At 40.8% G+C, this 22757-nt stretch overlaps 1 protein-coding gene across 1 annotated transcript; it reads left to right on the top strand.

Moving 5' to 3' along the window:
• The first annotated feature begins 294 nt into the window (after positions 1-294).
• On the top strand, positions 295-22757 carry LOC138647547 (uncharacterized). Its single transcript, XM_069736662.1, has 7 exons — positions 295-358; positions 573-668; positions 773-915; positions 1365-1632; positions 2551-2729; positions 21507-21565; positions 22607-22757. The coding sequence occupies exons 1-7, from the start codon at positions 295-297 to the stop codon at positions 22755-22757; spliced, it is 960 nt and encodes a 319-aa protein (XP_069592763.1).

The following is a 22757-nucleotide window of genomic DNA, read 5'->3' as shown; positions in this document are numbered from 1 at the left end:
TGAGCTAGTAAATAAGACCAAAAGGTGACCCAAACTTAGGGGGTAATTTTGTATTTGAAACAACCCTTTGATGTGGACTTTATCAATAGTCTCAGAGACATTTAAGTGGGGAAATTCAATTAGTTTAAGGGTTCTTGACACCGCTTTTGTGTTGTATTAAGATTACAATCTAAGCAAACTCTTATTGTAGCCTTGGCACCAATATACTTTTGACCTGTCTCTCCCAAGGATATAAGTCAGGGCTGCACATGTAGAAACCATCTAGTATCCTGGAGGCAATATTAGGAACCAGACATGGAGTACTCATTGCTGGTAAAGCTCATCATCTGCAGTTTATTTTGCTTCTTCTGTGTCGCTTGTAAGTATTCTATTTTTTTCCACTGAAAAAATACATATTTTTATTTATTCAATTACCTATTATCCTTCATTCAAAGAGAATGTGCTCATGCCCTGTTCTAAATCATAGTGGAGTGAGCATGTCCTTTTAAATATCATCATTGGAAGGTATTTAGTATGCTGAGCAATCCTGTGTGTGATTCTTAACGTGGACAAATGTATTACACTCTCTGCAGGTGACAGCGCCATAAACAGGTCTCCCGACAGAAGGAATTTATTTACAGAGCGAGGATGTTGTAAACGGCAAAGTAATTTTGCCTATATTGGACAGGGTATGTACACGTGTGTGGAATCTCAGAAACTCTTCACTATATTGAAGAAAATATAAAGATATTATTTGCGCGTTAACACTAATAGTCTTCTTGTTTTTCTGTAGATATATCGGGCAGTCCTGTAAGTGTGGATGTTGGATTATGCAGATCTCACTGTGGAGTCCCTCAAAGATTCAATTCCTACAATTCTGGATTTCCGGGACTTCCAAAACATTCATCAATGCTGGATTTCCTGAAAAATAAAAAGGTTATACATATTAGAATTATTAGAATTATATTTATCTACTTATTTTAGCTTTTTTCCTGCCTGTTACTTTTAGAATCTAACATATCAAAAAGTTGATTGGGCACTCACCAACTTATTTTCTTTGCATGGTCGAGAGTTGCATATGACTGTTTCGCACACACGGTGCTTTGTCAAGTTTTCTTGATAAAGAGCTCTGCGCATGAAATGGCTTTTTTTAATCATTTTTTGATATGTTACATTGAAGCTCTTTCAAATATTTTGCACCACACTTGTGAATATAGCTCAATGCATCCTGTTTTTGTGAGTAGTGTCAACTTATTTTATAATTATATGGACTTTTAGAATCTCTGTATAAATCCAACAGCTCATCTGTTTCCATTGTCTTTTCAAACATCTTAATATATTTAATCCTCATTGCAATAATCTTGTACAATGGTATCTTATTATAGTTACGGGACCGAATGCCTGACACAACGCTGACATCAGGTTCTGAGCCATCATGTCCCCATGAGACAAGCTGTCAACCAACAAAGGTTGGATTAGAGAGGGTTCTGCTATTCCAGGGAATTCAAGAAGTGGAGGTGATTGAGGACTGTCAATGTAATCCCACCCCACAAGAGTGCATCCGAATGCCATTTCTCAAGACCTTCTTCCCAGAAACACCCTTTGAGTCAACAGTGGATGTTGGGAAATGTTCAAGTCCTACAGTTAGTTCAGGTATGGTTAACATGTGACAACTTATATATAGTGAACTTTGAACTTTCTGCTTTTCTTTATTATGTTTTGCTTATATAGCGGCATCATATTCCACAGCGCTTTACAGACATTATCATCACTGGGGCTCACAATCTAAATACCCTATCCCCATATCTTTGGAATGTGGGAGGAAACCGGAGTACCCGGAGTAAACCCACGCAAACACGTGGAGAACATAAAGACTCCTTGTAGATGTTGTCCTTGGTGGGATTTGAACCCCTGACTCCAGTGCTGCAAGGCTGCAGTGCTAACCACTGAGCCATCGTACATAACTATTCATTCATAAATATGCAAATAAGCATGTTTCAATTAATTTCTAATTTTAAACAATACGAGGCAAGCTTTGCAGTGATTAAAAGATTAGATTGTTCTAGCACTGGTTTCGAACAACTAAGACATCATTCAGACATACGTTGTAAACACATACGTGAAAAAATGATCTAATTGTCATCAGTGTGGTCTGTGTGTCCTCATTAGTGTGTCATCAGTGTGGTCTGTGTCCGTTTTTACCATCAGTGTCATCATTGTGTCCATTTTTACCATCAATGTGTCCTCAGTGTGTCATCAGTCTGTCCGTTTTTACCATCAGTGTCGTCAGTGTGTCCATTTTTACCATCTCTGGGTCATCTGTACATGTGTCATCAGTGTGTCCATTTTTACCATAACTGTGTGACCAGTGTTTTTCACTGATGGATAAATAATGTTAAACCCTGACAGCATACGGAGGCCATGCATGTGCTGTATGTGTTTTTCATGGACCCTTGTACTGGCACTTTTCATCCATAACACCAGAAAAAAACTCATGTCTTCGTGAGTTTTGCACATATTCTTATTGGTCTAAGAACATGGAGTAAGTAACTTACACTAAATTCCTTACAGGCCTTCGGTGTGCCCCAATTAAATTTGATACTGTAATTGTTGAAAGCGCAAATGGAGCAGTCGTAGTCCAGACTGTGGAAACGTGTGAAATGATGGAGAACTGCTACAGGGTCACCTATTTTGAATATTACTATGAAGTTATATATAATGCCAAAGGTGTCAAAGAAGAAAGACTTAAGGTAATCCATCTATATTAACTCACTTATCTTTCATCACGTCTTTTATTTATAGCATCATCTGGCTCTATCTATTATCTATCTATCTTATCTATTATATATTAATGATATTTCTATCTATCTATCTATCTATCTATCTATCTCTATTAAGTATGTATCTATTTATCTATCTATTTATCTATTATATATCTGTCTATATATCTACATTTATCCATCTACCTATCTATTTATCTCATATCTATCTATCTCATATCTATTTATCTTTATCTATCTATCTAGTTATCTATCTATATATCCATCTATATCTATCTATTTATCTGTATCTATCTACCTATCTAATATCTATCTATCTATATCTATCTATCTATCTATCAATCTCTATTATGTATCTATCTATCTATCTTATTATATATCTACCTACCTATCTATGTATCTATTATATATTAATTATCTATCTATCTGTCTCTATACCTATCCACCTATCTATTATGTATCTATCTATTATCTATCTGTCTATATAGCTGCATCTATCTATCTATCAAACTATTATCTATCTATCTATATCTATTCTTCTATCTATCTATATATATCTATAATCTATCTATATCTATCTCTATTTGTCTGTCTAACATCCAAGAATGTCTGAACGGTTTGATGTTAAGTTTATGGTGCTGATTAAAAAGAGGACTTGGGTTTTTCCAGATTCGCTCTAGTTTCGGTGATATTGAATAATTATTTAATTTCGGTAGAATTCTGGCTTCAAAAAGTTGCTTTTATATCACTGTAAGCTTACAAATTGAAATACAAAATAACTATATGGGCTATTTCATTACCAAAGACACTGTACAGAGTCAAAAGACCAATAGCTTTTGTTATCACACACAAGTCGCATTGCGGGAATGCATTATTTTCATGGATGAATTATCTCAAAACTGGAACAAATTCAGCAAAAGTGATAAGATTGTTTAATTCAGCACCGTCAAAATACCCTAAATTCATTCTAGCACCTGACATTTTTTTTGTAGACCTGTGTCTGTCTATTATTATTATTATTGTCTATCTATCTATCTATCTATCTATCTATCTATCTATCTATCTATCTATCTATCTATCTATCTATCTATCTATCTAATTCAAAGAAGCTTTATTGGCAGGGCCAAATAAGCAATAGTTTTGCCAAAGCAAGTGTAGAATAGGGATAGTGATTGTGGGGATGATGGATAGTTAGTTACTGTATGATCGATGGATAGTGACATATCTATGGTGAGGGTTATGGAAGTCCATGGCATAGTATATTTCTCTTTCTCGCAGTCTATGGCATGTGCTCATATACTGCTATTTCCGCTGTGCTCCTTTCTTTCCCCAACAGGATCTATCTACAGTTAAGCTCAAAAGTCTACATACCCCGGCAGAATTCTTGCTTTCTTGGCCTTTTTTCATAGAATATGAATGATAACACCAAAACTTTTTCTCCACTCATGGTTAGTGGTTAGGTGAAGCCATTTATTGTCAAACTACTGTTTTTTTTCTTTTTAAATCATAATGACAACCCAAAACATCCAAAAGACCCTGATCAAAAGTTCACATACCCCATTTCTTAATGCCGTGTATTTATTCTCTGAAAAAAGGCCAAGAAAGCAAAAATTCTGCCGGGGTATGTACACTTTTGAGCACAACTGTATCTATCTATAATAATAAACTTTATTTTTATATAGTGCTAACATATTCTGCAGCGCTATACAGTTTGCACACATTAACATTGTTGTCCCCGATGGGGCTCACAATCTAAATTCCCTATCAGTATGTCTTTGGAATCTGGGAGGAAACCAAAGAACTCGGAGGAAACCCACGCAAACACAGGGAGAACAAACTCCTTGCAGATGTTTTCCTTGGTGGGATTTGAACCTATCTATCTATTTATTTATCTCATATCTATCTATGTATCTACACACATGGTCAAAATTGTTGGTACCCCTCGTTTAATGACAGAAAAACACGCAATGGTCACTGCAATCAAATAATTCCTGTAACTGTCAATGAGACTTCTGCACCTCTCGACAGGTATTTTGGCCCACTCCTCAAGAGCACACTGCTCTAGTTGTCTCATGTTTGAAGGTTGTCTTTTCCAGACGGCATGTTTCAGCTCTTTCCAAAGATGCTCAATCTCAATAGGATTTAGGTCAGGGCTCATAGACCACTTCAGAATAGTCCAATGTTTTCCTCTTAGCCATTATTGGGTGTTTTAAGCTGTGTGTTTTGGGTCATTATCCTGTTGCAAGACCCATGACCTGCGACTGAGACCAAGCTCTCTGACACTGGGCAGCACATTTCTCTCTAGAATCCCTTGCAAGTCTTGAGATTTCATTGTACCCTTCACAGATTCTAGGTACCCTGTGGCAGATGCAGCAAAGCAGCCCCAGAACATAACAGAGCCTCCTCTATGTTTCACAGTAGGGACAGTGTTCTTTTCTTGATATGCTTCATTTTTCCATCTGTGATCAAAGAGCTGATGCACCTTGCCAAAAAGTTCCATTTTTGTCTCATCTGTCCATAGGACATTCTCCCAGAAGCTTTGTGGCTTTTCAACATGTAGTTTGGCAAATTCCAGTCTGGCTTTTTTATGATTTTTTTCAACAATGGTGTCCTCCTTGGTCATCTCCCATGAAGTCCACTTTGCCTCATACAACGATGGATGGTGCGACCTGACACTGCTGTTCCTTGAGCTTGAAGTTCACCTTTAATCTGTTTAGAAGTTTTTCTGGGCTCTTTTGTTACCATTCGTGTTATCCATCTCTTTGATTTGTTATCAATTTTCTTCCTGCGGCCACCTCCAGGGAGGTTGGCTACAGTCCCATGGATCTTAAATTTCTGAATAATATGCGCAACTCTAGTCACAGGAACATCAAGCTGCTTGGAGATGGTCTTATAACTTTTACCTTTAACATGTTTGTCTATAATTTTCTTTCTAATCTCCTGAGACAAGTTTTTCCTTCGCTTTCCTCTGGTCCATGTTGAGTGTGATACACACCATGTCACCCAACAGCACAATGAGTATCTGTAGCCCTATATACAGGCCACTTACTGATTCCAAGATTGTAGACACCTGTGATGCTAGTTAGTGGACACACCTTGATTTAATATATCCCTTTTGTCACATTATTTTCAGAGGTACCATCATTTCTGTCCAGGCCTATTTCATAAGTTTTATTTTTTTAAATATTATGTGGCAGCATGGTTGAAAAGCAATGTCTGACTTTCATTTGATCATTTTCATAGATTTTTAGATTTTTTATTTATTATTACTTTTGTCAGATTCAAGGTACCGTATATACTCGAGTATAAGCCGAGAATTTCAGCCCATTTGTTTAGGATGAAATTGCCCCTCTCGGCTTATGCTCAAGTTATACCCAGGGGTCGGCAGGGGAGGTGAAGCGGCAGCTGTGTAACAATACTCACCTGCTCCTGGTGCGGTCCCTGCACCTCCCTGGTTCCTGGCAGCTTCTTCCTGTAGTGAGCGGTCAAATGGTACCGCTCATTGCAGCAATGAATATGGACCTGACTCCACTCCCATAGGGGTGGAGCTGCATATTCATTACTGTAATGAGCAGTACCATGTGACCGCTCACTACAGGAAGAAGCTGCCGGCGCCGGGAAACAGACGTGAAGGGACAGCGCCAGGAGCAGGTGAGTATGACGGGAGGCAGTGCGCGATATTCACCTGCTCCCGGATCCACCGTCAGCGCCGCTGCGTCTTTCCCGTCCTGACACTCAGGTCAGGGGCCCGATGACGCGATTAGTGCGCGCCGCCCTCTGCCTGAACAGTCAGTGCAGAGGACGGGGAAGACACAGCGGCGGTCGGCGCTGGATCGGGGAGCAGGTGAATATAGCAAGTGCCAGGGGGCCTGAGAGGTGAGTATGTAATTTTTTTATTTTTTTAATCGCAGCAACAGCATATGGGGCAAATATCTGTATGGAACATCTTATGGGGCCATGTGCAGCATTATATGGGGCAAATATCTGTATGGAGCATCTTATGGGGCCATGTGCAGCATTATATGGGGCAAATATCTGTATGGAGCATCTTATGGAACCATGTGCAGCATTATATGGGGCAAATATCTGTATGGGGCCATGTGCAGCATTATATGGGGCAAATATCTCTATGGAGCATCGTATGGGGCCATGTGCAGCATTATATGGGGCAAATATCTCTATGGAGCATCTTATGGGGCCATAATCCACCTTTGTGGAGCATTGTATGGGGCAAATGTGTCTATGGCGCATCTTATGGGGCCATAATCAGCATTTGTGCAGCATTGTATGGGGCAAATGTCTGTATGGAGCATCTTATGGGGCCATAATCAAAATTTGTGCAGCATTATATGGGGAATATTTTAATATGGAGCATCTTATGGAGTCCATCATAAACTGTTTGGAGCATTATATGGGGCGCATTTTGTATGGAGCATCTTATGGGGCCATCATGAACTGGAGCATTATATGGGGCTCCTGATTCAATATGGATATTCAAAAACACTTAAACTACTGATGTCTCAATTAATTTTACTTTTGTTGGTATCTATTTTTATTTTTGAAATTTACCAGTAGCTGCTGCATTTTCCACTCTAGGCTTATACTTGAGTCATTAAGTTTTCTCAGTATTTTGTGGCAAAATTAGGGGGGTCAGCTTATGCTCGGGTCGGCTTATACTCGAGTATATACGGTATTTCTGTGACCATTGTGGGTTTTTCTGCCATTAAACTAGGGGTACCAACAATTTTGACCATGTGTGTATATATCTATCTATCTAGTATCTATCTATCGGTCTATATCTATCTATGTATCTATCTATCTATAATTATCTGTATTACCGTATATACTCGAGTATAAGCCGAGATTTTCAGCCCAAATTTTTGGGCTGAAAGTGCCCCTCTCGGCTTATACTCGAGTCATGATCGGCGGTGGGGTCGGAGGGTGAGGGGGAGAGAGGACTGTCGCATACTCACCTAGTCCCGGCGCTCCTGGAGCTCCCCCTGCCTGTCCCACGGTCTTCGGTGCCGCAGCTCTTCCCCTGTTCAGCGGTCATGTGGGACCACTCATTAAAGTTTTGAATATGGACTCCACTCCCATAGGGGTGGAGCCGCATATTCATTCCTCTAATGAGCGGTAATGGTGACCGCTGACAGAGGAAGAGGCTGCGGCACCCGGAGACCATCTGTCCGGGATAAGGAGTCAGGGACGCCGGGAGCAGGTAAGTATGTCATAGTTACTTGTCCACGTTCCACCCGCCGGGCGCCTCTCCGTCTTCCGCGTCCTCTTGGTCTGACTCCTCTGCCTGAACAGTCAGTGCGGAGAGACGCCGAGACGGGACGCTGAGGAGCTGCGGGCAGTAAGAGAGGTGAGTATGTCATTTTTTTTTTATTGCAGCAGCAGCAGCAGCATTATATATTGCACAGATTTATATGGAGCATCTATGGGGCCATAATGAGCGGTGCAGAGCATTCTATATGGCACAGCTTTATGTGGAGCATCTATGGGGCCATACTGAACGGTGCAGAGCATTCTATATGGCACAGCTTTATGTGGAGCATCTATGGGGCCATACTGAACGGTGCAGAGCATTCTATATGGCACAGCTTTATGTGGAGCATCTATGGGGCCATACTGAACGGTGCAGAGCATTATATGTGGCACAGTTTTATATGGGGTATCTATGGGGCCATACTGAACGGTGCAGAGCATTTTATATGGCACAGCTTTATGTGGCGCATCTATGGGGCCATAATGAATGGTGCAGAGCATTGTATATGGCACAGTTTTATATGGAGCATCTATGGTGCAATAATGAACGGTGCAGAGCATTTTATATGGCACAGCTTTATATGGAGCATCTATGGGGCCATAATGAAATGTATGGAGCATTATATGTGGCACAGTTTTATATGGAGCATCTATGGGGCCATAATGAACGGTGCAGAGCATTATATATGGCACAGCTTTATATGGAGCATCTATGGGGCCATACTGAATGGTGCAGAGCATTCTATATGGCGCAGCTTTATATGGAGCATCTATAGGGTCATAATGAACGGTGCAGAGCATTATATATGGCACAGCTTTATATGGAGCATCTATGGGGCCATAATGAAATGTATGGAGCATTATATGTGGCACAGTTTTATATGGAGCATCTATGGGGCAATAATGAACGGTGCAGAGTATTATATATGGCACAGCTTTATATGGAGCATCTATGGGGCCATAATGAACAGTGCAGAGCATTATATATGGCACAGCTTTATATGGAGCATCTATGGGGCCATACTGAATGGTGCAGAGCATTGTATATGGCGCAGCTTTATATGGAGCATCTATGGGGCCATAATGAACGGTGCAGAGCATTGTATATGGCACAGCTTTATATGGAGCATCTATTGGGCCATAATGAACGGTGCAGAGCATTATATGGGGCACAGCTTTATATGGAGCATCTATGGGGCCATAATGAACAGTGCAGAGCATTATATATGGCACAGCTTTATGTGAATCATCTATGGGGCCATAATGAACGGTGCAGAGCATTATATATGGCACAGCTTTATGTGGAGCATCTATGGGGCCATAATGAACGGTGCAGAGCATTCTATATGGCACAGCTTTATGTGGAGCATCTATGGGGCCATACTGAACGGTGCAGAGCATTGTATATTGCACAGCTTTATGTGGCGCATCTATGGGGCCATAATGAACGGTGCAGAGCATTCTATATGGCACAGCTTTATGTGAATCATCTATGGGGCCATAATGAACGGTGCAGAGCATTATATATGGCACAGCTTTATATGGAGCATCTATGGGGCCATAATGAACGGTGCAGAGCATTGTATATGGGGCACAGCTTTATGTGATTCATCTATGGTGCCATAATGAACGGTGCAGAGCATTATATATGGCACAGCTTTATGTGAATCATCTATGGGGCCATAATGAACGGTGCAGAGCATTCTATATGGCACAGCTTTATGTGGAGCATCTATGGGGCCATACTGAACGGTGCAGAGCATTATATATGGCACAGCTTTATGTGGAGCATCTATGGGGCCATACTGAACGGTGCAGAGCATTATATATGGCACAGCTTTATGTGAATCATCTATGGGGCCATAATGAACGGTGCTGAGCATTATATATGGCACAGCTTTATGTGAATCATCTATGGGGCCATAATGAACGGTGCAGAGCATTATATATGGCACAGCTTTATGTGAATCATCTATGGGGCCATAATGAACGGTGCAGAGCATTCTATATGGCACAGCTTTATGTGGAGCATCTATGGGGCCATAATGAACGGTGCAGAGCATTATATATGGCACAGCTTTATGTGAATCATCTATGGGGCCATAATGAACGGTGCAGAGCATTCTATATGGCACAGCTTTATGTGGAGCATCTATGGGGCCATAATGAACGGTGCAGAGCATTATATATGGCACAGCTTTATATGGAGCATCTATGGGGCCATAATGAACGGTGCAGAGCATTCTATATGGCACAGTTGTATATGGAGCATCTATGGGGCCATAATGAACGGTATGGAGCATCTATTTTTATTTTTGAAATTCACCGGTAGCTGCTGCATTTTCCACCCTAGGCTTGTAGTCGAGTCAATAAGTTTTCCCAGTTCTTGTGGCAAAATTAGGGGGGTCGGCTTATACTCGAGTATATATGGTATTTATGTATTTAATAATAATAATCTTTATTTATATAGTGCCAACATATTCCGCAGCGCTTTACAGTTTCAAACACAACAGTCATAAATAACAGCGCTAACAATAATATAATAATTTATATTAATAATTATTTAGAGGTCTATCTAAGTTTTCCAGCACTCTGGGCAGGAATTCAGTTTGGCGACCCCCCCCCCCCCCCCCCCCCCAAGCACATATGCGATTTACACACTCACAGTCACAAGCCGACAAGCTGCTCTCCCTAATTCTCTCAATGTTCAGTGAAAAATTGAGTGAAGCAGAAGAAAAGCTTGCTGCTGCGTGATCGTCAGTATGAAAATCGCATATGAGTGAAGTGGCCATGATGACTGCTGGAACCAGCAAGCAGCACTAAATCCTGACATTGAGTATATTACACACTCTTAGGATTGGCAACAGGGCAACAGGTTTGAGATAAGGTACCTGGATGTAAATTTTTTGTGATACTGCCTAATGCTCATGTTTTTATTTATGTGGAATATTAAAGGTGTTGTCCAACTTTGTGATGAGTCTGAAGTCATTCTATGTGACTGCAGGCTTCTGAATTCTCACACGCATGCACTGCACACTTTTAGGTTTCTCCCTTGCCGGTGGCAAGAGTGGACGGTCATGTCAGCACAACTATGAGGTTTGTATACTTCTGGCCACATTCCGACCAGACATGTCGCTCAATTTATGTTTATTGAATGAAGCCACATATATCAAGTAGGAACTTGACCGCGTGTATGTAAATTGCTAGCACCAGAGAATCCTGACAGCATGCAGTGCGTACTGTGAGAATTCAGAAGTCTGCAGTCATATAAAATGGCAACCAAGAGAAGAAAACAGATCATGCCCACATATGCGGGAACACCTCAACAAATGCAGAATATATAGTTTGTAATTTTATTAGTCAGTATCAAAAAATACAAACATATGCAAGACAAAAAAAACACAAAGGGTTAAAAACACTAAAATTGCAACATGCAACACAGACCTATACTTGAGTCATTCCCTGATATAGGAGCAATGACAACCCACATCTGGATTCCCCAAAGCAATGAAATGCAATGCAATACAATGTAATATGGCTCCTACAATAAAGCTAATATACAGTTAGGTCCATAAATTTTTGGACAGAGACAACATTTTTCTAATTTTGGTTACAGACATTGCCACAATTAATTTTAAACAAAACAATTCAGATGCAGTTGAAGTTCAGACTTTCAGCTTTCATTTGAGGGTATCCACATTAAAATTGGATGAAGGGTTTAGGAGTTCCAGCTCCTTAACATGTGCCACCCTGTTTTTAAATGGACCAAAAGTAATTGGACAGATTCAATAATTTTAAATAAAATGTTCATTTTTAGTACTTGGTTAAAAACCCTTTTTTTGGCAATGACTGCCTGAAGTCTTGAACTCATGGACATCACCAGACGCTGTGTTTCCTCATTTTTGATGCTCTGCCAGGCCTTCACTGCGGTGGTTTTCAGTTGCTGTTTGTTTGTGGGCCTTTCTGTCTGAAGTTTAGTCTTTAACAAGTGAAATGCATGCTCAATTGGGTTGAGATCAGGTGACTGACTTGGCCATTCAATAATATTCCACTTCTTTGCTTTAACCCCTTAATCCCATATGACGTACTATCCCGTCCAGGTGACCTGGGACTTAATTCCCATGGACGGGATAGTACGTCATATGCGATCGGCCGCGCTCACGGGGGGAGCGCGGCCGATCGCGGCCGGGTGTCAGCTGCCTATCGCAGCTGACATCCGGCACTATGTGCCAGGAGCGGTCACGGACCGCTCCCGGCACATTAACCCCCGGCACACCGCGATCAAAGATGATCGCGGTGTGCCGGCGGTGCAGGGAAGCATCGCGCAGGGAGGGGGCTCCCTGCGGGCTTCCCTGAGACGATCGGTACACGGTGATGTGCTCACCGTGTACCGAGCGTCTTCTCCCTGCAGTCCCCGGATCCAAAATGGCCGCCGGGCTGCATCCGGGTCCTGCAGGGAGCACTTCCGGGTCAGGATCAGGCTGCAGCTGCAGCTCTAATCCTGCCCGGCTGTATGTCAGATCACCGATCTGATAGAGTGCTGTGCACACTGTCAGATCGGTGATCTGTGATGTCCCCCCCTGGGACAAAGTGAAAAAGTAAAAAAAAAAATTTCCACACTTGTAAAAAAAAATAAAAAAAAAATTCCTAAATAAAGCAGAAAAAAAAAAATATTATTCCCATAAATACATTTCTTTACATAAAAAAAAAACAAAAAAAACAATAAAAGTACACATATTTAGTATCGCCGCGTCCGTAACGACCCGACCTATAAAACTGGCCCACTAGTTAACCCCTTCAGTGAACACCGTAAGAAAAAAAAAAAAAAAACGAGCCAAAAAACAACGCTTTATTATCATAACGCTGAACAAAAAGTGGAATAACACGCGATCAAAAAGACGGATATAAATAACCATGGTACCTCTGAAAACGTCATCTTGTCCCGCAAAAAATGAGCCGCCATATAGCATCATAACCAAAAAAATAAAAAAGTTATAGTCCTGAGAATAAAGCGATGCCAAAATAATTATTTTTTCTATAAAATAGCTTTTATCGTATAAAAGCGCCAAAACATAAAAAAAATGATATAAATGAGGTATCGCTGTAATCGTACTGACCCGAAGAATAAAACTGCTTCATCAATTTTACCAAACGCGGAACGGTATAAACGCCTCCCCCAAAAGAAATTCATGAATAGCTGGTTTTTGGTCATTCTGCCTCACAAAAAATCGGAATAAAAAGCGATCAAAAACTGTCACATGTCCGAAAATGTAACCGATAAAAACGTCAACTCGTCCCGCAAAAAACAAGACCTCACATGACTCTGTGGACCAAAATATGGAAAAATTATAGGTCTCAAAATGTGGAGACGCAAAAACTTTTTTGCTATAAAAAGCGTCTTTTAGTGTGTGACGGCTGCCAATCATAAAAATCCGATATAAAAAACTCGCTATAAAAGTAAATCAAACCCCCCTTCATCACCCCCTTAGTTAGGCTAGGTTCACATTGCGTTAATGGGTTAACGCTAATGGACAGCGTTGCACGGCGAAAATGTCACAATTAACGCCGTGCAACGGGTCCGTTAGCACAACCATTGACAGCAATGTGATTTTCGGGTGTAGCGCATCGCTAGAGCGTGCCATTTTCGGCTCGCGCTAGCAAGGTGCCGTTCTTTTGTGGCGCGCCTCAGACGCTGCTTGCAGCGTCCGCGGCGCGCCCGAGGTCCGATCCCCGATCTTCCAGAGCGGGGACGTTAACGCGACCACTAAACACGACACCTAAAAAGACATTGCGTTAGCGCAATCCGCTAGTGCTAAACGGATTTCCCTAATGCAATGTGAACCTAGCCTTAGGGAAAAATAATAAAATTATAAAAAATGTATTTATTTCCATTTTCCCATTAGGGTTAGGGTTAGGGCTAGGGTTAGGGTTAGGGCTAGGGTTAGGGTTAGGGTTTGTATTACATTTACGGTTGGGATTAGGGTTGGGATTAGAATTAGGGGTGTGTCAGGGTTAGGTGTGTGGTTAGGGTTACAGTTGGGATTAGGGTTAGGGGTGCGTTTGGATTAGGGTTTCAGTTATAATTGGGGGTTTCCACTGTTTAGACACATCAGGGGCTCTCCAAACGCGACATGGCGTCCGATCTCAATTCCAGCCAATTCTGCATTGAAAAAGTAAAACAGTGCTCCTTCACTTCCGAGCTCTCCCGTGCGCCCAAACAGGGGTTTACCCCAACATATGGGGTATCATCGTACTCGAGACAAATTGGACAACAACTTTTTGGGTCCAAGTTCTCTTGTTATCCTTGGGAAAATAAAAATTTGGGGGGCTAAAAATCATTTTTGTGGGAAAAAAAAGGATTTTTTATTTTCACGGCTCTGCGTTGTAAACTGTAGTGAAACACTTGGGGGTTCAAAGTTTTCACAACACATCTAGATAAGTTCCATGGGAGGTCTAGTTTCAATATGGGGTCACTTGTGGGTGGTTTCTACTGTTTGGGTACATCAGGGGCTCTGCAAATGCAACGTGACGCCTGCAGACCAATCCATCTAAGTCTGCATTCCAAATGGCGCTCCTTCCCTTCTGAGCTCTGCCATGCGCCCAAACAGTGGTTCCCCCCCACATACGGGGTATCAGCGTACTCAGGACAAATTGAACAACAACTTTTGGGGTCCAATTTATTCTGTTACCCTTGTAAAAATACAAAGCTGGGGGCTAAAAAATCATTTTTGTGAAAAAAAAAAAGAATTTTTATTTTCACGGCTCTGCGTTATAAACTGTAGTGAAACACTTAGGGGTTCAAAGTTCTCACAACACATCTAGATAAGTTCCTTGGGAGGTCTAGTTTCTAATATGGGGTCACTTGTGGGGGGTTTGTACTGTTTGGGTACATCAGGGGCTCTGCAAATGCAACGTGACTCCTGCAGACCAATCCATCTAAGTCTGCATTCCAAATGGCGCTCCTTCCCTTCCGAGCTCTGCCATGCGCCCAAACAGTGGTTCCCCCCCACATATGGGGTATCAGCGTACTCAGGACAAATTGGACAACAACTTTTGGGGTCCAATTTATTATGTTACCCTTGTGAAAATACAAAACTGGGGGCTAAAAAATAATTTTTGCGAAAAAAAAAAAAAATTATTTTAACGGCTCTGCGTTATAAACTGTAGTGAAACATTTGGGGGTTCAAAGCTCTCAAAACACATCTAGATAAGTTCCTTATGGGGTCTAGTTTCCAAAATGGTGTCACTTGTGGGGGGTTTTAATGTTTAGGCACATCAGGGGCTCTCCAAACCAACATGGCGTCCCAACTTAATTCCAGTCAATTTTGCATTGAAAAGTCAAATGGCGCTCCTTCCCTTCCGAGCTCTGCTATGCACCCAAAAAGTGGTTTACCCCCACATATGGGGTATCGTCGCACTCAGGACAAATTGCACAACAACTTTTGTGGTCTAATTTCTTCTCTTACCCTTGGGAAAATAAAAAATTGGGGGCGAAAAGATCATTTTTGTGAAAAAATAAGATTTTTTATTTTTACGGCTCTGCATTATAAACTTCTGTGAAGCACTTGTTGGGTCAAAGTGCTCACCACACATCTAGATAAGTTCCTTAAGGGGTCTACTTTTCAAAATGGTGTCACTTGTGAGGGGTTCCAATGTTTAGGCACATCAGGGGCTCTCCAAACGCAACATGGCGTCCCATCTCAATTCCAGTCAATTTTGCATTGAAAAGTCAAATGGCGCTCCTTCCCTTCCGAGCTCTGCCATACGCCCAAACAATGGTTTACACCCATATATGGGGTATCAGCGTACTCAGGACAAATTGGCCAACAATTTTTGAGGTCCAATTTCTTCTCTTACTCTTGGGAAAATAAAAAATTGGGGGCGAAAAGATCATTTTTGTGAAAAAATATGATTTTTTATTTTTACGGCTCTGCATTATAAACTTCTGTGAAGCAATTGGTGGGTCAAAGTGGTCACCACACATCTAGATAAGTTCCTTAGGGTGTCTACTTTCCAAAATGGTGTCACTTGTGGGGGGGTTTCAATGTTTAGGCACATCAGTGGCTCTCCAAACGCAACATGGTGTCCCATCTCAATTCCTGTCAATTTTGCATTTAAAAGTCAAATGGCGCTCCTTCCCTTCCGAGCTCTGCCATGCGCCCAAACAGTGGTTTACTCCCACATATGGGCTATCAGCGTACTCAGTACAGATTGTACAACAATGTTTGGCATCCATTTTATCCTGTTACCCTTGGTAAAATAAAACAAATTGGAGCTGAAATAAATTTTGTGTGAAAAAAAGTTAAATATTCATTCTTATTTAAACATTCCAAAAATTCCTGTGAAACCCCTGAAGGGTTAATAAACTTCTTGAATGTGGTTTTGAGCACCTTGAGGGGTGCAGTTTTTAGAATGGTCTCACACTTGGGTATTTTCTATCATATAGACCCCTCAAAATGACATCAAATGAGATGTGGTCCCTAAAAAAAAATGGTGTTGTAAAAATGAGAAATTGCTGGTCAACTTTTAACCCTTATAACTCCCTAACAAAAAAAAATTTTGGTTCCAAAATTGTGCTGATGTAAAGTAGACATGTGGGAAATGTTACTTATTAAGTATTTTGCGTGAGATATCTCTGTGATTTAAGGGCATAAAAATTTAAAGTTGGAAAATTGCGAAACTTTCTAAATTTTCGCCAAATTTCCGTTTTTTTCACAAATAAACGCAAGTTATATCGAATAAATGTTACTACTAAAATGAAGTACAATATGTCACGAGAAAACAATGTCAGAATCGCCAAGATCCGTTGAAGCGTTCCAGAGTTATAACCTCATAAAGGGACAGTGGTCAGAATTGTAAAAATTGGCCCGGTCATTAACGTGCAAACCACCCTCGGGGCTTAAGGGGTTAATAAACTTCTGGGTTGCTTTGGCTTTATGTTTTGGGTCATTGGTCGTCGTTTCATGCTACAGATGGACAATCAGTTTTGCTGCATTTGGCTGGATCTGAGCACTCAGTATGGCTCTGAATACCTCAGAATTCATTCGGCTGCTTCTGTCCTGTGTCACATCATCAATAAGCACTAGTGACCCAGTGCCACTGGCAGCCATGCATGCCCAAGCCATCACACTGCCTCCGCCGGGTTTTACAGTTGATGTGGTATGCTTTGGATCATGAGCTGTACCACGCCTTCGCCATACTTTTCTCTTTTCATCATTCTGGTAGAGGTTGATCTTGGTTTCATCTGTCCAAAGAATGTTCTTCCAGAACTGTGCTGGCTTTTTTAGATGTTTTTTAGGAAAGTCCAATCTAGCCTTTTTGTTCTTGATGCTTATGAGTGGCTGGCACCGTGCAGTGAACCCTCTGTATTTACTTTCATGTAGTCTTCTCTTTATGGTAGATTTGGATATTGATACGCCTACCTCCTGGAGAGTGTTGTTCTCTTGGTTGGTTGTTGTGAAGGGGTTTCTCTTAAACATGGAGATTATTCTGCGATCATCCACCACTGTTGTCTTCCGTGGGCGCCCAGGTCTTTTTGCATTGATGAGTTCACCAGTGCTTTCTTTCTTTCTCAGGATGTACCAAACTGTAAATGTTGCCACTCCTAATATTATAGCAATTTCTTGGATGGGTTTTTCTGTTTTCTCAGCTTAAGGATGGCTTGTTTCTACCCGCATAGAGAGCTCCTTTGACCGCATGTTTACTTCACAGCAAAACCTTCCAAATGCAAGCACCACACCTCAAATCAACTCCAGGCCTTTTATCTGCTTAATTGACAATGACCTAACGAAGGGATTGCCCACACCTCTCCATGAAATAGCATTGGAGTCAATTGTCCAATTACTTTTGGTCCTTTTAAAAACAGGGTGGCACATGTTAAGGAGCTGAAACTCCTAAACCCTTCATCCAATTTTAATGTGGATACCCTCAAATGAAAGCTGAAAGTCTGAACTTCAACTGCATCTGAGTTGTTTTGTTTAAAATTCATTGTGGTAATGTCTATAACCAAAATTAGAAAAATGTTGTCTCTGTCCAAATATATATGGACCTAACTGTATAACCGAGCCAGGTGTGGGTTGTCATTGCTCCTATATCAGGGAATGACTCAAGTATAGGTTTGTGTTGCATGTTGCAATTTTAGTGTTTTTAACCCTTTGTGTGTTTTTTGTCTTGCATATGTATGTATTTTTTGATACTGACTAATAAAATTATAAACTATATATTCTGCATTTGTTGAGGTGATCACGCATATGTGGGCATGATCTTTTTTCTTCTCTTGGTTGCTATGTTCAATTACAAGCCCATGGTGAGCCCTTATTCTTTTAAATAATGTGCGGTGCCCTCCACCTTCTTTCAATTTATGCAGTCATATAAAATGACTGCAGACTCATCACAAACCTGGACCCCCTTTAATGCTTCCAACAGAAATAAAAACATGAGAATTAGTCTGTATCCCAAAAAGATTTACATCTAGGTACCTTATATATGACATTGTCTCTCTTTGGAGTCTTTCTCTTTCTTTTCTTCATCTTGTCCAGACGCCATGATGACTTTTCACAGCCACAGCCGTCTCTGCAGACTTCCATCTTCTCCTGTCTTCTGCTGCACATTCCAACATGATGCCCTTAAAAATAGCATTGTCATTATAATGCTAATGAATATCTGACCTATACTGAGCCCTTGAATAAATAATTTCCCCTCTCTTTATTCCCTGCACCAAATATGACCCCAAGTCTATCTCCCTTATGGTACATGCCCTCTGCTTTTAATATTGGACCCTCTCTTCACACTGTCCTCTCACACTGTGTCCCCCTATATGGCCCAGCCTCTATACTGTGCCCCTCATCTTTCTCCCCCTTCTTGGCATACTGTTCCCTCCTGGCTGTGCCCTTAAACTGTCCCCCCATGCTACCCCAACACACCCACACTGCTCAGTCTATATTCTGTGCCCATTCACACTTTTTTCCATCAAACTGTCTCCTTGCACTATTACACTACTCACCTCGTTTGTCTTCTCACATGTTCCCCCTTCCATTCTCCTACAGTCTCCTCTCACATTCCCACTGCTAACCATACGCTGCTCATATATTTACTTCCTCACTATCCATACTGCCTCCTGACACATCCCCCTGACTCCCCATACTGTGTTTGCCCACATCTCATCATGGATCGGATCGCTACTCATACTGTGTCTGCACCCATCCCCCCACTAATCATACTTTGTCTGCACCCATCCCCCATATCCCTCACTCACTCCCCATACTGTGGCAACATACATTCCTCCCTTCACTCACCATATTGAGTTTGTACACATCCTCCTCAGTCTGTGTCCACCCCAATTCCCTCAGGCACCATACTGTGTCTGCACCCATCTCCCCCTTATACATTCCCTCCCTCCTCATACTGTGTACACACCCAGCCCCCACTCATCATGCTGTGTCCGCACCCTTACCTTGATTCACCATATTGTATCTGCATCCATCTACCATTCACCACACTGTTTCTGCACCCATTCCCCCTTAGGCTATGTGCACACGTCAGGATTTCTTGCAGAAATTCCATGAAGAAAACCGGACATTTTCTGCAAGAAATCCGCATGCGTTTTTTTCGTGTTTTTACCGCATTTTTTTCCCACTAAACACTAACGTTTTGCAAGCGTAATTAGCTTGCAGAATGCTAGCGTTTTCCATGCGATCTGTAGCATCGCTTGGAAAACTGATTGACAGGTTGGTTACACTTTTCAAACATAGTGTTTGACAAGTGTGACCAACTTTTTACTATTGATGCTGCCTATGCCGCATCAATAGTAAAAAGATCTAATGTTTAAAATAATAATAAAAAAATTAAAAAATTGTTATTCTCACCTTCCGACGTCCCGATCTCCTCAGCGGTGCACGTGGCGGCTTCCGTTCCCATGGTCGCTGTGTGCGAATGACCTGCGGTGACATCACGGTCATGTGACCGCGACATCATCCCAGGTCCTGCGCGCATAGCAACCCTGGGACCGGAAGCCGCCGCATGCACCGCTGAGAGGCGGGAGGACTCAAGGCGCCTTCGGAAGGTGAGTATATCAATATTTTTTATTAGAATTCTTTTTTTTAACAAAATATGGTGCCCAGGGCCTGGAGGAGAGTCTCCTCTCCTCCACCCCGGGTACCATCCGCACATGATCCGCTTACTTCCTGCATGGTGGGCATAGTCCCATGCGGGAAGTATGCAGATCAATGCATTCTTATGTGTGCGGAATCCCCGCGATTACGCACAAAGAATGAACATGCTGCATTTTCCTCCGCGATGCGTTTTTTCCGCGGAAAAAAAAGGCAACATTTGCACAAGATATGTGGAATACATTGAAAATAGTGGGAGGCATATGTAAGCGTTTTTTTCACGTTTTTATAGCGAAAAATGCAGAAAAAGCTAAATATCTTGAACGTGTGCACATAGCCTTACTGTTTCCTCATAAATGCCCTCAATCTCCCCCCTTTGTCCTCATATTGTGTCTTCAAATTTCTCCCACTCTGCGGTTGCATCAGCAGCGTAATCACATAACCTGATCACACTGCTGACGTCACCCTGACTCGGCATCTGAAAGACACAAGCACAATTGTTCACTGAGAGCCGGAACGCTGCATGTTCTCTGACAATGGCTGACTCCCATTCCAGGGCTGTGCCTGGGTTCAGATGCCCCGACTGCCCCCCCCCCCCCGATACGTCTCTGTTTCTATCTATCTATCTATCTATCTATCTATCTATCTATCTATCTATCTATCTATCTATCTATCCCATATCCATCTATCCCATATCCATTTATCCCATATCCATTTATCCCATATCCCTTTATCTAATTATGTATACTGTATATATATATATATATATATTTATTTTATCCCATATCTATCCATCTATCTATCTATCTATCTATCTATCTATCTATCTATCTATCTATCTATCTATCTATCTATCTATCTATCTATCTCTATCCATCTATCTATCTATCTATCTATCTATCTATCTATCTATCTCTATCCATCTATCTCATATCCATGTATCCCATATCCCTCTATCTAATTATCTATACTGTGTATATATATATATATATATATATATATATATATATATATATATATATTTTATCCCATATCTATCTATCTATCTATCTATCTATCTATCTATCCTATCCATCTATTTATCTACCTATATATTGTCTATCTATTATCATTTAGTTACTTATCTTTCTAGAGTGAGCATTGGTCAGGGTGCTGTAATATTAGTCAAGGTTTCATTTTTTGCTGGGCAAAGCCTTTGTTTGCTGTATTTTGACCCAACCAGCTGTGTTTGAAGGATTTTGGTATTGTACAAACAGTTTTTGATATGCAGGAAGGTTTCTACGAATGCAAATGAGTCTTTTGTAGTTGTCTCTTGTATTGTATGCAGTAATGGGGACTTGATTTCAACTTCTTTGTCTTGTAAATCCTCTAGGAAATTGATGTAGGCCAGTGCCTAGGAGGTTGTTCATCAGGAAATCATTGTCTACTCAGGTAAGCACAGCTGGCCGACTCCCTCCCAATCCCCACAGGGTCTTATTTCCTTTATTACCTTGGTTCAGAAGCAGGAAATAAAAAAGTGTTTAAGGATTAATGTTGAACAATAGTCTTCAATGCATCAAAGTATCAATTTGTAGATAACGTGTCTATATTCTATACAGTATTATATAGTTCAACTTAAAATATATTGACTCATCCCATTCAAAACTTTAGAACTCTTGTTTAAAATGCTATCGCGAAACGCATGTTAAGGGTCTCTGCACATGGTCCACTGTTACATAGTTATTGGTAAATACTATGTCTATTTAACCCTCTATGTGCCTTGTTGTGATGGTTACCCTGCACTATTGGAGCATCTTTAAATGCACTTTTGCATGTCTTTTTTTCGATGCAATTTAATTAAATCTGCCAAGAGGTATAATCACTTGATTTAATATTTTATTTTGTAGTGTTCGGCACCATCCACAATACACATAAATAAATAGCCCGTTCAAAATTCTGCAAAAGCACCTTTATGATTCTATATATAAAAAATAAAAACTACTTTCTATTAGAAAACTTTATTATAGTCCATGTGTAAACATTTTCTGAAATTTTATATGTATATTTGATTTGAAGACATAGTATATGACCTACAAAGGAAACATACCTTCTATGTGCCGTAAAAAGACAACATCCTTTATTGTATGAATGTATGCAATATCTGTTCTAGAGTGTACCATGTGTTGTTTTATCATGTACTACCTTGCAACCCTTATGGGGTTTTTTTAAATGTCATTATATGTAGTAAAGATTTTTGTATTGTCATTTTAAACAGTTCTCCAGTTTTTAATAGGATGAGTTAGTAATTAGATAGGAGAGACTTTATACTTTTGATCCAATTGTCGGATTTTTTTTTTTTTTCAAAATATATTGAGCTTTTTATTACTACCTATAATTTTCATGTTGTGCTGCATTTGTATATATTTATAACAGAACTTCTTGGGGTGGGGGTTACAAAGCTCTCTAATATTTTAACTTTTGTTATTCTTTTAGGGATTCTCGGAACAGGGATCACTGTTTGGTATGGGCTGAAGGATCAGGCAATGGTTGTATACCACAGGAATATGAGACACATACGTTCAGAAGCAGAAATGGACACATACGCTCTGTCCTAGCCATTAAGACTTGTAATTGTAGAGTGTAA

Source organism: Ranitomeya imitator, chromosome 1 (genome assembly GCF_032444005.1).
Source record: "Ranitomeya imitator isolate aRanImi1 chromosome 1, aRanImi1.pri, whole genome shotgun sequence".
In the NCBI taxonomy this organism is placed as follows: domain Eukaryota; kingdom Metazoa; phylum Chordata; class Amphibia; order Anura; family Dendrobatidae; genus Ranitomeya; species Ranitomeya imitator.
The sequence above is the reverse complement of the archived record's forward strand: the minus strand, read 5'-3'. Positions and strand labels throughout refer to the sequence as shown.

Bases quoted from the DNA above. Each gene is read 5' to 3' on its own strand.
- LOC138647547 (XM_069736662.1), top strand. From the start codon at position 295: ATGGAGTACTCATTGCTGGTAAAGCTCATCATCTGCAGTTTATTTTGC. The intron at 916-1,364 runs GTTATACATATT...ATCTTATTATAG, and splicing joins ATTTCCTGAAAAATAAAAAG to TTACGGGACCGAATGCCTGA. The intron at 21,566-22,606 runs GTAAGCACAGCT...TTATTCTTTTAG, and splicing joins GGAAATCATTGTCTACTCAG to GGATTCTCGGAACAGGGATC.